The sequence below is a fragment of the Oncorhynchus keta genome, chromosome 1 (genome assembly GCF_023373465.1).
Source record: "Oncorhynchus keta strain PuntledgeMale-10-30-2019 chromosome 1, Oket_V2, whole genome shotgun sequence".
NCBI lineage: Eukaryota > Metazoa > Chordata > Actinopteri > Salmoniformes > Salmonidae > Oncorhynchus > Oncorhynchus keta.
Window position 1 is genome coordinate 79,866,564 of NC_068421.1, and position 16,519 is coordinate 79,883,082.

General features: G+C 40.5%; 1 protein-coding gene across 3 annotated transcripts in view; it reads left to right on the forward strand.

The window, feature by feature from the left end:
* Positions 1–14,266, forward strand: part of cyldl (cylindromatosis (turban tumor syndrome), like) — a 32,895-nt gene extending 18,629 nt beyond the window's left edge. The window contains exons 15-16 of one of the 3 annotated variants that reach the window (XR_008064015.1): positions 48–304; positions 2,839–14,266. Coding sequence is in view for 2 of the 3 variants with exons in the window: in XM_052461705.1 (XP_052317665.1) it covers positions 48–232 (185 nt within the window). In the remaining variant the exon portion in view is untranslated. Of the gene's footprint in view, positions 1–47; positions 2,581–2,838 lie in introns of those variants that run through there. The other 2 variants (XM_052461705.1, XM_052461699.1) reach the window with 2 other exon arrangements.
* Positions 14,267–16,519: the final 2,253 nt, after the last annotated feature.

Genomic DNA, 16,519 nt, shown 5'->3' on the forward strand with positions numbered 1-16,519 from the left:
CATTCTCTGTCTTTCCCTCTCTTTCTCTCTTTCTGTGTGTGTTTCAGGAGAGAGGGATGGCTTCAACATTCCCCAGGTGGAGGCATGTCCAGAGGTTGGCATGTACCTGGTCATGTCTCCTGCCGAGCTGGCCAACCAGGTGCCTCGGGACATGAAGGGCGTGGCTAAGCGTCTGTTCTGTGATGCCTACATGTACCTGTACCAGAGTACCAGCATCAGCCTCTACCGCTGACAGAAGGCGGGTCCACATGGGTAATTCCACACCTCAAATTTGAGCGCTGTACAACTATTGTACTACTTGTCTGTAAGTAAAAATGGATGGGACCTCTGTTCACTGCTTATACTGTCCAAATGGCCCAAATGTTATAGTGCCGTGTGTGTGTGTGTGTGTGTGTGTGTGTGTGTGTGTGTGTGTGTGTGTGTGTGTGTGTGTGTGTGTGTGTGTGTGTGTGTGTGTGTGTGTGTGATATATATGTGTGTGTGTGTGTGATATGTGTGTGTGTGATATGTGTGTGTGTGATATGTGTTTGGACAAACCTACTCATTCAAGGGTTTTTATTTTTTATGTTCTACATTGTAGAGTAATAGTGAAGACAATAAAATAACACATGGAATCATGTAGTAACCAAAAAAGTGTAGTAACCAAAATAAAGCAAAATATATTTTAGATTCTTCAAAGTAGCCACCCTTTGCCTTGATGAAAGCATTCACCTGGAATGCTTTTCCAACAGTCTTAAAGGAGTTCCCTGCTTTTCCTTCACTCTGCGGTCCAACTCATGCCAAACCATCTCAATTGGTTTGAGGTCGGGTGATTGCAGAGGCCAGGTCATCTGATGCAGCACCATCACTCTCCTTCTTGGTCAAATAGCCCTTACACAGCCTGGAGGTGTGTTGGGTCATTGTCCTGTTGAAAAACAAATGATAGTCCCACTAAGCGCAAACCAGATGGAATGGTGTATCGCTGCAGACTGCTTTGGTAGCCATGCTGGTGCCTTGAATTCTAAATAAATCACAGACCGTATCACCAGCAAAGCACCATCACACCTCCTCCTCCATGCTCCACGGTGGGAACCACACATGCGGAGATCATCTGTTCACCTACTCTGCGTCTCACAAAGACACGGTGGTTGGAACCAAAAATCTCAAATTTGGGCTCATCAAACCAAAGGACAGATTTCCACTGGTTTAATGTTCATTGCTTATGTTTCTTGGCCTGAGCAAGTCTCTTCTTATTATTTGTGTCCTTTAGTAGTGATTTCTTTGCAGTAATTCAACCATGATGGCCTGAGTCACGTAGTCTCCTCTGAACAGTTGATGTTGAGATGTGTCTGTTACTTGAACTCTGAAGCATTTATTTGGGCTGCAATCTGAGGTGCTGTTAACTCTAATGAACTCCCTGTGGCGGTCCTCATGAGAGCCAGTTTCATCATAGCGCTTGATGGTTTTTGCGACTGCACTTGAAGAAACTTTCAAAGTTCTTGACATTTTCCACATTGACTGACCTTCATGTCATGATGGACTGTCATTTCTCTTTGCTTATTTGAGCTGTTCTTGCCATAATATGGACTTGGTCTTTTACCAAATAGGGTTATCTTCTGTATACCACCCCTACCTTGTCACAACACAACTGACTGGCTCAAATGCATTAAGAGGGAAAGAAATTCCACAAATGAACTTTTAACAGCTGTTAATTGAAATGCATTCCAGGTGGCTACCTCATAATGCTGGTTGAGAGAATGCCAAGAGTGTGCAAAGCTGTCATCAAGGCAAAGGGTGGCTACTTTGAAGAATATTAAATATATTTTGATTTGTTAACACTTTTTTGGTTACTACATGATTCCATATGTGTTATTTCATTGTTTTGATGTCTTCACTATTATTCTACAATGTAGAACATTGTAAAAATGAAGAAAAACCCTTGAATGAGTAGGTGTGTCCAAACTTTTGACTGGTGATATATATATATATATTAAAAATGGAAACGTATGACTTCCATAGGCCTTCTAAAAGCCAAAGATATGTTCACTTTATGTCAAAAGTCTTGGGGTGAATTAGTGCCCTTTCTCCTCTTGTAAATGCATCCAAATAATCAGAAAATATATAATGATTTGTACTTTCTGATAAAGTGCCTTATCAAAGTCAAGAATTCCAATGTTTCTCAAATAAATGTGTACCTCACCCCTCTGTACTTTTATTATACTGTGCAATATCATGGGGATCCAGGGTTAATGGATAGGACTACTGATCAGATAGGGAAAGGAGGGTTGCAGCTGGCCAGTTAGATGACTTTTGACCTCTGTGTTTGTTTTTATTTGCACTGGGTGACTTGTTTTGGATGTAGAACCTTAGACTTTATTATTTTTTTGACATTACTATTCCAGGGGAGGTTATGCTGTTTATACAATAATTTGTATAATTGTAAATGTAATACTTGGAAGTTGGAATGTATAGGAAGCTATCTTAATATTTACCGCTGACTGTATTTAAGATAGGTTAGATCCTTTTGTAGAACTTGACAATGTGATTATTTGCACTTTATTGACTTTATTTGTTGTTGTTTTACTAAAATCTTTCGAACTATGCCTTCGTATTGGTAGCTATGCATGTCTTACAATTATTTCCCTGAGGTTTTCTGATTATTGTCATATTTACAAAAAAGTCTAAAAGGAATGAATTTGAATATTTGCATGTGTACGCTATGAAATGCTACAGTATATGCATGTGTGTTAGTGCAAGTATGTCCTTACTTGTATGTTTGTAGGCCACTGTCTCTCACTATCTGAATGGGCACAGAATTATTCTCTCTCATCCCTTTTCTCTTTTCCATCTTTCACTTAGCATCGGGCAGAAAAGGGAGCGCCTCAAAGCTGAATAAATCAACAGTGATAACATCTTCTCACCACTTCATATTCCTAATGTGATCAGAGGGAGATGAGAGAGGGTCAGAGAGAGAGAGAGAATCACTTAGAGGTAGGGACAGAAGCTGGGGGGCGGGGGCATTGCTTTTGGAAGGATGTTGGAACACTTTTCTTTAGGAAGTGGGTTAACTAAGGAGATCATTTGATCTGATAAACATTAACACAGGAGCAGCATACTATTTAGCCTCAATCTATATGAAATAATAAACATGTTTGTTATATCTCTGTGCTCAAAAGGTTATTCTGAGGTGAGCCTCTGGCGTATGACTGGGCTACATCCCAAATGGCACCCTGTTTCATATAAAGTGCACTACTTTTGACCAGAGCACTACATACTGTAGGGAATGGGGTGTGATTTGGGATACATCTGGAATTACACAAGGCAGGTATTGATGTACAGAAAATCACATCTCTTTGACATTTATAGAGCCAATTTATATGAAATTGCCAATTTTCTAACTTCCCCCTTTTCTACTCTGTGAGGTCATTATGGTGCAAAATGAAAGAAATTAAACCCTTTTCTTCTTCTTTTTTTGTAATTCTTCTGACTGCACTGGCTACTTCTATGTACTTCCTATTTCCTTGCATTCTCTCTTTTCTTATCTTGGTAAACTTTGATAGACGTGTCTATTAGTTGGCAGCATTTATCTTCGTAGGGCACATGCCAACTCTCCCCCACCCCCCAACCTTCAGAACAAACAGGATAGCATTTGCACTCAAATCCTCAATTCCTGACCTGAAATGTTTTTTTCTGTGCCCAATTCAGACATATCACATGATGGGTCCTGACCCTGGTCAGTGGTGTAAAGTACTTAGGTAAAAATATTTTAGAGTACTACTTAAGTAGTTTTTTACTTGACTATTTATATTTTTGACATCTTTTTCTTCAATGCATTCCTAAAGAAAATATTGTACTTTCTACCCAAAAGTATTCGTTACATTTTGAATGCTTAGCAGGACAGGACGGTCCTTCTGTGGCTCAGTTGGTAGAGCATGGCGCTTGTAACGCCAGGGTAGTGGGTTCGATTCCCGGGACCACCCATACGTAGAATGTATGCACACATGACTGTAAGTCGCTTTGGATAAAAGCGTCAGCTAAATGGCATTTATTATTATTATTATTATTAAAATGGTCTAATTCACGCACTTAAAGAGAACGTCACTGGTCATCCCTACTGCCACTGATCTTGCGGACTCACTAGACACATGCTTTGTTTGTAAATGATGTCTGAATGTTGGAGTGTACCCCTGGCTATCCGTAAATTTAAACAAGAAAGTCATGCCGTCTGGTTTGCTTAATATAAGGAATTTTAAATTATTAATACTTTTACTTTTGAATATTTTAGCAATTACATTTACTTTTGCTGTATAAGTAAAACCAAATATTTTTTTACTTTTACTCAAGAAGTATTTGACTGGGTGACTTTCACTTGAGTCATTTTCTATTAAGTTATCTTTACTTTTACTCAAGTATGACAATTGGGTACTTTTTATACCACTGGGTGTGGCTGACCCTGAGCAAGTAGTTAGTACAGTAGGTCTTCATAGCTCATATGAACCCTCTGATACTATTGAGTTCTGACAGGTAAGGCCTTTCTGCTTTCATACAGTTTCTATAGCCTGGTCCCAGATCTGTTTGTGGTATCGCCAACTCCTTTTCACTCATTGACACATCAAACATAAATCAAATCAAATTTTACTGGTCACATACACATGGTTAGCAGATGTTAATGCGAGTGTAGCGAAATGCTTGTGCTTCTAGTTCCGACCATGCAGTAATATCTAACAACTAATCTAACAATTTCAGAACAACTACCTTATACACACAAGTGTAAAGGAATGAATAAGAATATGTACATAAAAATATATGGATGAGCGATGGCCGAACGGCATAGGCAAGATGCAGTAGATGGTATAGAGTACAGTATATACATATGAGATGTGTAATGTAGGGTATGTAAACATTATATAAAGTGGCATTGTTTAAAGTGGCTAGTGATACATTTATTACATCCAATTATAAATTATTAAAGTGGCTAGAGATTTGAGTCTGTATGTTTGTTGGCAGCAGCCACTCAATGTTAGTGATGGCTGTTTAACAGTCTGATGGCCTTGAGAAAGAGGCCATCAGGAGTCTCTCGGTCCCAGCTTTGATGCACCTGTACTGACCTCGCCTTCTGGATGATAGTGGGGTGAACAGGCAGTGGCTCGGGTGGTTGTTGTCCTTGATGATCTTTTTGGCCTTCCTGTGACATCGGTTGGTGTAGGTGTCCTGGAGGCCAGGTAGTTTGCCCCCGGTGATGCGTTGTGCAGACCTCACTACCCTCTGGAGAGCCTTACGGTTGTGGGCGGAGCAGTTGCCGTACCATGCGGTGATACAGCCCGACAGGATGCTCTTGATTGTGCATCTGTAAAAGTTTGTGAGTGTTTTTGGTGACAAGCCAAATTAATTCAGCCTCCTGAGGTTGAAGAGGCGCTGCTGTGCCTTCTTCGCCATGTTGTCTGTGTGGTGGACATTTCAGTTTGTCCGTGGTGTGTACGCCGAGGAACTTAAAACTTTCCACCTTCTCCACTACTGTCCTGTCGATGTGGATAGGGGGGGTGCTCCCTCTGCTGTTTCCTGAAGTCCACGATCATCTCCTTTGTTTTGCTGACGTTGAGTGTGAGGTTATTTTCCTGACGCCACACTCCGAGGACCCTAACCTCCTCCCTGTAGGCCGTCTCGTCGTTGTTGGTAATCAAGCCTACCACTGTAGTGTCGTCTGCAAACTTGATGATTCAGTTGGAGGCGTGCATGGCCATGCAGTCATGGGTGAACAGGGAGTACAAGAGAGGGCTGAGAATGCACTCTTTTGGGGTCCCAGTGTTGAGGATCAGCGGGGTGGAGATGTTGTTTCCTACTCTCACCACCTGGGGGCGGCCTGTCAGGAAGCCCAGGACCCAGTTGCATAGGGCGGGTCGAGACCCAGGGTCTAGAGCTTGATGACGAGTTTGGAGGGTACTATGGTGTTAAATGCTGAGCTGTAGTCGATGAACAGCATTCTTACGTAGGTATTCCTCTTGTCCAGATGGGTTAGGGCAGTGTGCAGTGTGATTGTGATTGTGTCGTCTATGGACCTATTGGGGCGGTAAGCAAATTGGAGTGGGTCTAGGGTGTCAGGTATGGTGGAGGTGATATGGTCCTTTACTAGTCTCTCAAAGCACTTCATGATGATGGAAGTGAGTGCTACGGGGCGATATTCATTTAGCTCAGTTTCCTTAGCTTTCTTGGGAACAGGAACAACGGTGGCCCTCTTGAACCATGTGGGAACAGCAGACTGGGATAAGGATTGATTGAATATGTCCGTAAACACACCAGCCAGCTGGTCTGCGCATGCTCTGAGAACGCGGCTAGGGATGCCGTCTGGGCCGGCGGCCTTGCGAGGGTTAATCCGTTTAAATGTTTTACTCACGTTGGCTGCAGGGAAGGAGAATCCGCAATTTTTGGTAGCGGGCCGTTTTGCACTATATTGCCCTCAAAGCGAGCAAAGAAGTTGTTTAGTTTGTCTGGGAGCAAGACATTGTGGTCCGCAACTGGGCTGGTTTTCCTTTTGTAGTCCATGATTGACTGTAGACCCTGCCACATACCTCTCGTGTCTGAGCCGTTGAATTGCTACTCTACTTTGTCTTTATACTGACGCTTAGCTTGTTTGATTGCCTTGCGGAGGGAATAGCTACACTGTTTGTATTCGGTCATGTTTCCGGTCGCCTTGCCATGATTAAAAGCAGTGGTTCGCGCTTTCAGTTTTTCGTGAATGTTGCCATTAATCCACGGTTTCTGGTTGGGGAAGGTTTTTTTAGTCGCTGTGGGTACAACATCAATGATGCACTTGCTAATAAACTCGCTCACTGAATCAGTGTATTCATCAATGTTATTGACGCTATGCGGAACATATCCCAGTCCACGTGATCGAAGAAATCTTGAAGCGTGGAATCCGATTGGTCGGACCAGCATTGAACAGACCTGAGCATGGCTGTTTCCTGTTTTAGTTTCTGTCTAAAGGCTGGGAGCAATAAAATGGAGTCATCAGATTTTCCGAAAGGAGGGCCTAAATTTGGCCTCAGGATATGTAGTTTCCAGTTTACATAGAGTCCAATGAAGTTCTTTCAGGGCCGCCGATGTGTCTGCTTTTGGGGGGGTTATGATTATAATCGAAGAGAATTCCCTTGGTAGATAATGCGATCGGCATTTGATTGTCAGGAATTATAGGTCAGATGAACAAAAGGACTTGAGTCCCTGCATGTTATGATCACCCCCGCCCTTATTCTTACAAGAGAGATGTTTGTTTCAGTCGACGCGATGCGTAAAGAAACCAGGTGGCTGTACCGACTCTGATAACGTATCCCGAGTGAGCCATGTTTTCATGAAACAAAGAATGTTACAATCTTTGATGTCTCTCTGGAAGGCAACCCTTGCTTGGATTTTGTCTACCTTGTTGTCAAGAGACTGGACATTGGTGAGTAGTAAGCTCGGGAGCGGTGCTCGATGTGCCCGTCTACGGAGCCTGACCAGAAGACCGCTCTGTCTGCCCCTTCTGACTTGACACCGTTGTTTTGGGTCGCCGGCTGGGATCCGATCGAGTGTCCTGGGTTGTTGACCAAAGAGAGGATCCGCTTCAGGAAAGTCGTATTCCTGGTCGTATTGTTCGTGAGTTGAAGTTGCTCTTATATCCAATAGTTCCTCCCGACTGTATGTAATAAAATTTAAGATTTCCTGGGGTAACAATGTAAGAAATAACACATAAAAAAACTAAATACTGCATAGTTACCTAGGAACGTGAAGCGAGGCGGCCATCTCTGTCGGCGCCGAAAGTTAACAGTGACATAATGAGTTGGCATGAGAGCAGAAAAAGACTGTTACCCAAACTAGATTTATTTATTCTCTTTTATTCAATCTCTCTCTTAATCTGAGCTCGAACAGGCACATTTATTAATCAGCCAATCAATAAATCAAATAGGACCTTGTCCGTTTTGACAAACAGTACTAACAGTCTTGAATGAACCAATCTACTCTGGGACATTTGTTGTCGTCATATGGTTTTTGGCAAATGAGGGATGCATCCCAAACAACACCCTATTCCCTACATAGTGCACTACTTTTGACCAGGGCCAAGTCAAAATAAATGCACTATGTAGGGAATAGGGTGCCATTTGGTACAAAACCCAGTTTTCTCTCCTGATTCTCTGTGTACAGACGCTGCTCTTCAGGGGCCTGAAGAACTGATACACACAGACACAGAAAGAGAGAGAGGGAGATGGAGTGATGAAAGCAGGGTGTGAGTCGTGACAGAAAAGGAGATTAGAGAAGGGTATGAGAACTGTAGAGGGAGCGCAAACAGAGAGAGATATCAGATATGCTGTGCCCTCGGAAACTATTCATACTTCTTGACTTATTCCAGATTATGTTCTGTTCCAGCCTAAATTTAAAATGGATTAAAACTTTGTTTTTACTCACCCATCCACACACAATACCTCATAATGACAAGTGCAAACATGTTTTTAGACATTTTTGCTAATTTATTGAAAATTAAATACAGAAATATTTCATTTACATAAGTATTTACACCCCTGAGTCAATAGATGTTAGAATCACCTTTGGCAGTGACTACAGCTGTGAGTTTTTTTTGTTAAGTCTCTAAGAGCATTGCACACCTGAATTCTACCAAATTTAAAATTCGTTAAGTTAATTGTTGATCATTGCTAGACAGCCATTTTCAAGTTTTGCTATAGATTTTGAATCAAAATGATGTCAAAAACCAGGCCATTCAGGATGATTCAATGCCGTCTTGGTAAGCAACTCCAGTGTTTATTTGGCCTTGTGTTTTAGGTTATTGTCCTGCTGAAAGGTGAATATTTCTCCCAGTGTCTGTTGGAAAGCAGACTGAAGCAGGGTTTCCTCTAGCATTTTGCCTGTGCTTCGCTCTATTCTGTTTCTTTTTATCCAAAAAAACTCCCTAGTCCTTGCTAATTACAAGCATACCCATAACATGGTGCGGACACCACCATGCTCCCGAGTGGCTTAGTGGTCTAAGACACTGCATCTCGGTACAAGAGGCGTCACTGCAGTACCTGGTTTGGATCCAGGCTGCATCACATCTGGCTGTGATTGGGAGTCCCATAGAGCGGTTTTGGCCGGGGTAGGCTGTCATTGTAAATAAGAATTGGTTCTTAACTGACTTGACTAGTTAAATAAAGCTTCAATAAAAAAGAAATGCTTGAAAAAATGAGAGTGATACTCATTGATGTATTGTGTTGGATTTGCACTAAACATAACGCTTTGTATTCAGGACATAAAGTTAATTTCTTTCAGTTTTACTTTAATGCCTTATTGCAAACAGGATGATGATGCATGTTTTGGAATATTTTATAGGTTTCCTTCTTTTCACAGTGTTGTTGATCCATCCTCAGTTTTCTTTTATCACAGCCATTAAACTCTGTAACTGTTTTTAAAAGTCACCTTTGGCCTCATGGTGAAATCTCTGAACGGTTTCCTTCCTCTCTGGCAACTGAGTTAGGAAAATAGTGTAATGAAAAACTTCACCATGCTCAAAGGTATATTTAATGTCTGCTTTAAAAAAGGTTTGCCCATCTACCAATAGGTGCCTTTTTTTGCTAGGCATTGGAAAACTTCCCTGGTCTTTGTGGTTGAATCTTTCTTTGAAATTCACTGCATTTTGACCCCTGAACTTATTTACGCTTGCCATAACACAGGGGTTGAATACTTATTGACTCAAGACATTTAATTTTGAATTAATTTGTAAATATTTCTAAATAATTCAATGTTGACATTATGGGGAATTGTGTGTAGGCCAGTGACACACATTTTCAATTGAATCCATTTTAAATTCAGGCTGTAACATAGCAAAATGTGGAAAACGCCAAGGGGTGTGAATACTTTCGGAAGAGAGCGGATGGGAAAACGATCAGGGTTGGATTGCTGTGTGCGTGTGTACATGCGTTTTGTGTGGAAATCACTCAGGAACCCAGAATGGCTCTTTGACCTTCATCATTATTTACATTGTGGAGATGGAGGTCGTGCCATTCACGTTCTGGCTATGCTGCTACCAATCAACTATAAAGGAGAAAAAAGACTAATTGGTTTCAAATGTGGTACTCATGAACTGATGAGATTATAGAATGTTTTACTAAATGGGGCGGTTTCCCGGACACTGATTAAGCCTGGGCTCATAAGAAATTCCATTGAGTTTAGCTTTTTAGTCCTGGACTAGGCTTAATCTGTGTCCTGGAAACCGTCCCTATGTGTCGGTGAATTGGCGCTCTGGGCAGTTGAGTTTTCAATGAGGTGGTACTCACAGACAAGTTACTAGCAGTGCAATGTCCTGCATGAGAATGTTCATTTACCGGGAGGGTGGAAATAAGCAGCAGAAGGTGTGTACAAAGTACAGTTGGAGTCAGAAGTTTACATACACTTAGGTTGGAGTCATTAAAACTTGCTTTTCAACCACTCCACAAATTTCTTGTCAACAAACTATAGATTTGGAAAGTCGGTTAGGACATCTACTTTGTGCATGACACAAGTCATTTTTCCAACTATTGTTTACAGACAGATTATTTCACGTATAATTCACTGTATCACAATTCCAGTGGGTCAGAAATTTACACTAAATTGACTGTGCCATTAAACAGCTTATAAAATTCCAGAAAATGATGTCATGGCTTTAGAAGCTTCTGATAGGCTAATTGACATAATTTGAGTCAATTGGAGGTGTAACTGTGGATGTATTTCAAGGCCTACCTTCAAACTCAGCGCCTCTTTGCTTGACATCATGGGAAAATCAAAAGAAATCAGCCAAGACCTCAGAAAATAAATTGTAGACCTCCACAAGTCTGGTTCATGCTCGGGAGCAATTTCCAAACAGCTGAAAGTACCACGTTCATCTGTACAAACAATAATATGTAAGTATAAACACCATGGGACCAAGCAGCCATCATACCGCTCAGGAATGAGACGCGTTCTGTCTACTAGAGGTGAAGGTACTTTGGTGCGAAAAGTGCAAATCAGTCCCAGAATAACAGCACAGGACGTTGTGAAGATGCTAGAGGGAACAGGTACAAAGGTATCTATATCCACAGCAAAATGAGTCCTATATCAACATAACCTGAGAGGCCACTCACTCAGCAAGGAAGAAGCCACTGCTAGAAAACCATCATAAAAAAGCCAGACTACGGTTTGCAACTGCACATGGGGACAAAAATTGTACTTTTTGGAGAAATGTCCTCTGGTCTCATGAAACAAAAATATAACTGTTTGGCCATAATGACCACCGTTATATTTGGAGGAAAAAGGGGAGGCTTGCAAGCCAAAGGACACCATCCCAACCGTGAATCACAGGGGGTGGTAGCATCATGTTGTGGGGGTGCTTTGCTGTAGGAGGGACTGGTGCACTTCACAAAATAGATGGCATCATGAGAAAGGACAATTATGTGGATATATTGAAGCAGCATCTCAAGACATCAATCAGGAAGTTACAGCTTGGTTGCAAATGGGTCTTCGAAATGGACAATGACCCCAAGCATACTTCCAAAGTTGTGGCAAAATGGCTTAAGGACAACAAAGTCAAGGTATTGGATTGGCTATCACAAAGCCCTGACCTGAATCATATAGAACATTTGTGGCAGAATTGAAAAAGCGTGTGCGAGCAAGGAGGCCTACAAACCTGACTCTGAATTAGCGTGTGCGAGCAAGGATGCCTACAAACCTGAACCTGAATTATTGTGGGAAGCTTGTGGAAGGCTACCCGAAACATTTGACCGAAGTTAAACTATTTAAAGGCAATGCTACCAAATACTAATTGAGTGTGTGTAAACTTCTGACCCACTGGGAATGTGATGAAAGAAATAAAAGCTTAAATAAGTAATTCTCTCTACTAGTACTCTGACATTTCACATTCTTAAAATAATGTGGTGATCCTAACTGATCTATGGAATTTTACTAGGATTAAATGTCAGGAATTGTGACAAACTGAGTTTAAATGTATTTGGCTAAGGTATTTGTAAACTTCCGACTTCAACTGTATATCATACTTTGACTAAAACGATGACTTATTGACTTACATCGCTGTGCAACATCATAGGTAAGCTCTGGTCATCGTCTTTCAGCTCTAAATTTGTTATTTTTTTCTGGTATGGGAGTAACGACCTCATAAACATTTATGCGCCATGTTGGTGGACTATGACTGGAAGTGTCATTTCTGGCAGCGTGAAAAAGGCCATGTGCCCGGTGAGTGTTAAATAAACCTTGCAATAATGTGACAAGGCAGCATTGATAGCTGATGCAGTATCTGTCAGCAATCAGTTCTTGACTTGGACTGAAATATGTGCCAGTACTCATTTTGGGGCCAGTACTGTTTATATTTAGGTGAGGAACTTTTGAGATAATATTCTATAAGAGTTGCGGAAACTCGAGCAGATGAACATTTGAGGTGTCGGTACTCAATTCTGGTGCTCCTGCCCAAGTCAAGCGCTGGCAGTAGGGTTGCTTAGTATCTGAAAATAGATATGAACAGATACTTCACTCTGGCCTTATTCTCATTTAGAATACAACGCTACATACTTGGATCAGGCACACTCCACTGACCAGACCATATGTGGAATTAAAAGATGTTAGGGATTTAGAACTGTTTCAATAATGCTTGTCAATGCCAGTGGAAAGCTTCACCTCACCATGCAATGTTCAATGGCACTCCAGACTGCTGTGACACAGAGCAGACACAGCAAGAGCAGTGCACTTGGCACACTGGGAAGCTTAGCTTAGCTTTCTCCCCAATAAAACCTCACTGTCACACTGTTATACAGTCTGCCTAAACAAAACATGCGAGATGAACAAATGATTAGAAAAAACAGACATCTATGACCACGGGAACAATTGAAGCCTTCACTGAAGTGATGGAGACACAAAACAACACAGAGGGTATTTCAGTTCAGACGCTGTTCTTTTTTAAATATCATGAATACAATAGTGGCTTATGAATAAAAGATCAATGGTGGCGTGGGATTTGCTGGTCGGAGAAAATGTCATGTTGGTTTAATGGTGGTGGGAGAAAGGTCTGACTGGCTGCACAGGGCCACGGTAGACCTGTATGTGTGTCTGTGTGTGCATGTGTGCTTTCATTTTCGTGAAGGAGCTTAAAAGCCAGTTCCATTTCCTCATCTGAAATGTTACACTTTATCCTAATATAGGCTGTTATGAGAAGTTGCCCTTTTAACTTTCTTTCTGAGGCAACATGTGAGTAAAATCTAAAAACGCCATCGGAACAAGCACATTAAAAAATACTAGTTTACTATATAATTCTACAGTACTTACTATAGAATTCTGTAGTAATTTTTATTTTACCTTTATTTAACTAGGCAAGTGTCACGCCCTGGTCGAAGTATTTTGTGTTTTTTTCATGTATTTGGTCAGGCCAGGGTGTGACATGGGTTTTTGTATGGGGTGTGTAGCTTAGTGGGATTGTAGCTTAGTGGGGTGTTCTAGGAGAGTATATGGCTGTCTGAAGTGGTTCTCAATCAGAGGCAGGTGTTTATCATTGTCTCTGATTGGGAACCATATTTAGGCAGCCATATTCTTTGGTTGGATTGTGGGTGATTGTCTTGATGTCCTAGTTGACACAAGTATAGGCTGTTTTCGGTTTTCGTTTCATTTATTGTTTTGTAGTGTTTGTGTTTATGTTGTGTGATTAAACATGGATCGCAATATACACGCTGCAGTTTGGTCCGACTCTCCTTCACCATATGAAAACCGTGACAGCAAGTCAGTTAAGAACACATTATTTTACCTTGTCAGCTCAGGGACTTGATCTAGCAACCTTTCAGTTACTAGTCCAACGCTCTAACCACTAGGCTACCTGTCGCCCCAGTAAACTATAGAATATCGTATTACACACTGTAGTATCCCTCGATCATGTGTATTACTTACTATAGAATGTTGTAGTATACCGTAGAATACTATAGTAAATATTATTTAAGTATTATCTGTTTTCTAAATGTTTCTGAATACTACAGTACATTGCCGTGGGAAGATGTTTGGGGGTGCTTTGATTAAAAACTACAGTCTGCAGAAACATGACACTTTACCATACTAAATAAATATTTACTACAGTATTTAATTTGCATATACAGTGCCTTCAGAAAGTTTTCACACCCCTTGACTTTTTCCACATTTTGCTGTGATACAGCCTGAATTTAAAATGTGTTTTTGTCACTCCGACACAAAATACCCCATAATGTAAAATTAGAATTGTTTTTCAAAATATTACAAATGGATTAAAAGCTGAAATGTCTTGAGTCAATATGTATTGAATGCCTTTGTTATGCCAAGCCTAAATAAGTTCAGAAGATACAATTTCTTAACGAGTCACATAAGTTGCATGGACTCTGTGTACAATAATAGTGTTTAACATGATTTTTGGATGACAACCTCATCTCTGTACCCCACACATACGATTATCTGTAAGTTGCCTCAGTCGAGCAGTAAATTTCAAACACAGATTCAACCACAAAGACCAGGCCTCGCAAAGAAGGGCACCTACTGGTAAATGGGTAACAACAACAACGAAGCAGTAATTGAATATCCCTTTGAACATGGTGAAGTTATTAACTACACTTTAGATGGTGTATCAATACACCCAGTCACTACAAAAGAGACAGCTGTAAAAAATGTGGCAAAGCAATTCATTTTTTTTTTCTGAATAAAGTGTAATGCTTGGGACAAATCCTAAAAAACACATTATGGTTATGTTTGTAATTGTTAACGACGGGGGAGTTTTTCAGGATAAAAAAAGAAACGGTATGGAGCTAAGCACAGGCAAAATCCTCGAGAAACCTGGTTCAATTTGCTTTCAACCAGACAATGGGAGAGAAAATCATCTTTCAGCAGGAATATAACCTAAAACACAAGGCCAAATCCATACTGGAATGAGAGACGAGTTACAGTTTGGATTTAAACTACTTGAAAATCTACGGCAAGACCTGAAAATGGTTGTCTAGCAATGGTCAACAACCAATTTCACATTGCTTGAAAAATGTTGAAAAGATAATGGGGCAATTGTTGTACAATCCAGGTGTGGAAAGCTCTTTGAGACTTTTTCAGAAAGACACAGCTGGAATCGCTGCCAAAATGTCCTTCTACAAAGTATTGACTTTGTAAATACTGATGTAAATGTGACATTTCTGTATTTAATTTTCAATAAATTTGCTAAAAAAAAAATTAAAAAAAATTTAAATGGAGAAAATAAAAATGTTTTTACTCATTACTCATTATTGGTGTATTGTGTGAGAATTGCATTTTAATGAATCCAATTTGAATTCAGGCTATAACTCAACAAAATGCAGAATAAGTCAAGGTGTATGAATACTTTCTGAAGGCACTGTAGCCTCCCCATTCCCCTCCCCCATATCCCAATTTGTGTCACCCATAAGTGGAAAACCTACAGAACACATTGTCTTCCATAAAGGTTCTAGAAAAGAGCATGAGCTCTGAGTTATCTGTTCAGACCCCAGTCCTCCTAAAGGTTATGGTAAATGTTATCTTTTAGTGTTTCTCAAGTAGGTTTCCTCAGGGAGAAAGCTTCCACATGTAAAAGATAATAAAACAAAACAGTATAGTAAATACTATGGTAATGTCCTCAAAAACACTACAGTAAATATTACAGTATATACTACAGTTTTCTTTCACCATTATTTATACTATAGTTCAGTTTAAATACTGCAGTCAGGGTTGGGTAGGTTACTTTCTAAATGTAATCTGTTACAGTTACTAGCTAGCTGTCCAAAATTGTAATCAGTAATGTAACTTTTGGATTACATAACGAGGCATTAGAAGACAAAAATATATGTTACCAATTGAACAACATCTATTGCAGGATAAATCAATGTTAAAGTTTACATAGCTGGCCATATATGGATATTACATTTTACTTTATGGGTTGGTTATGTAGGCTTCTTCTAACCAATCGCTTCTACTACATATAATGACACGATTAAATTATATCTTTACATTAATATATATAATTTCTAAGTCCAAACATGTATGTAGCAACTACAGATTTCCCCTTTAACTGTATCAAAAGTGTGCAAGTTTGAGCATGTGTCAATTAACATTTTTTTTTTATCAGCATGAATTAGATTGAGCAATAAAAGCCCCACTTTTATTCCATAGGCTGTGATTCACACTATGCAGCTGTTGTTCCATAGGCTGTGATCCACACTATGCAGCTGTTGTTCCATAGGCTGTGATCCACACTATGCAGCTGTTGTTCCAGAGGCTGTGATTCACACTATGCAGCTGTTGTTCCATAGGCTGTGATTCACACTATGCAGCTGTTGTTCCATAGGCTGTGATTCACACTATGCAGCTGTTGTTCCATAGGCTGTGATTCACACTATGCAGCTGTTGTTCCATAGGCTGTGATCTACACTATGCAGCTGTTGTTCCATAGGCTGTGATTCACACTATGCAGCTGTTGTTCCATAGGCTGTGATTCACACTATGCAGCTGTTGTTCCATAGGCTGTGATTCACACTATGCAGCTGTTGTTCCATAG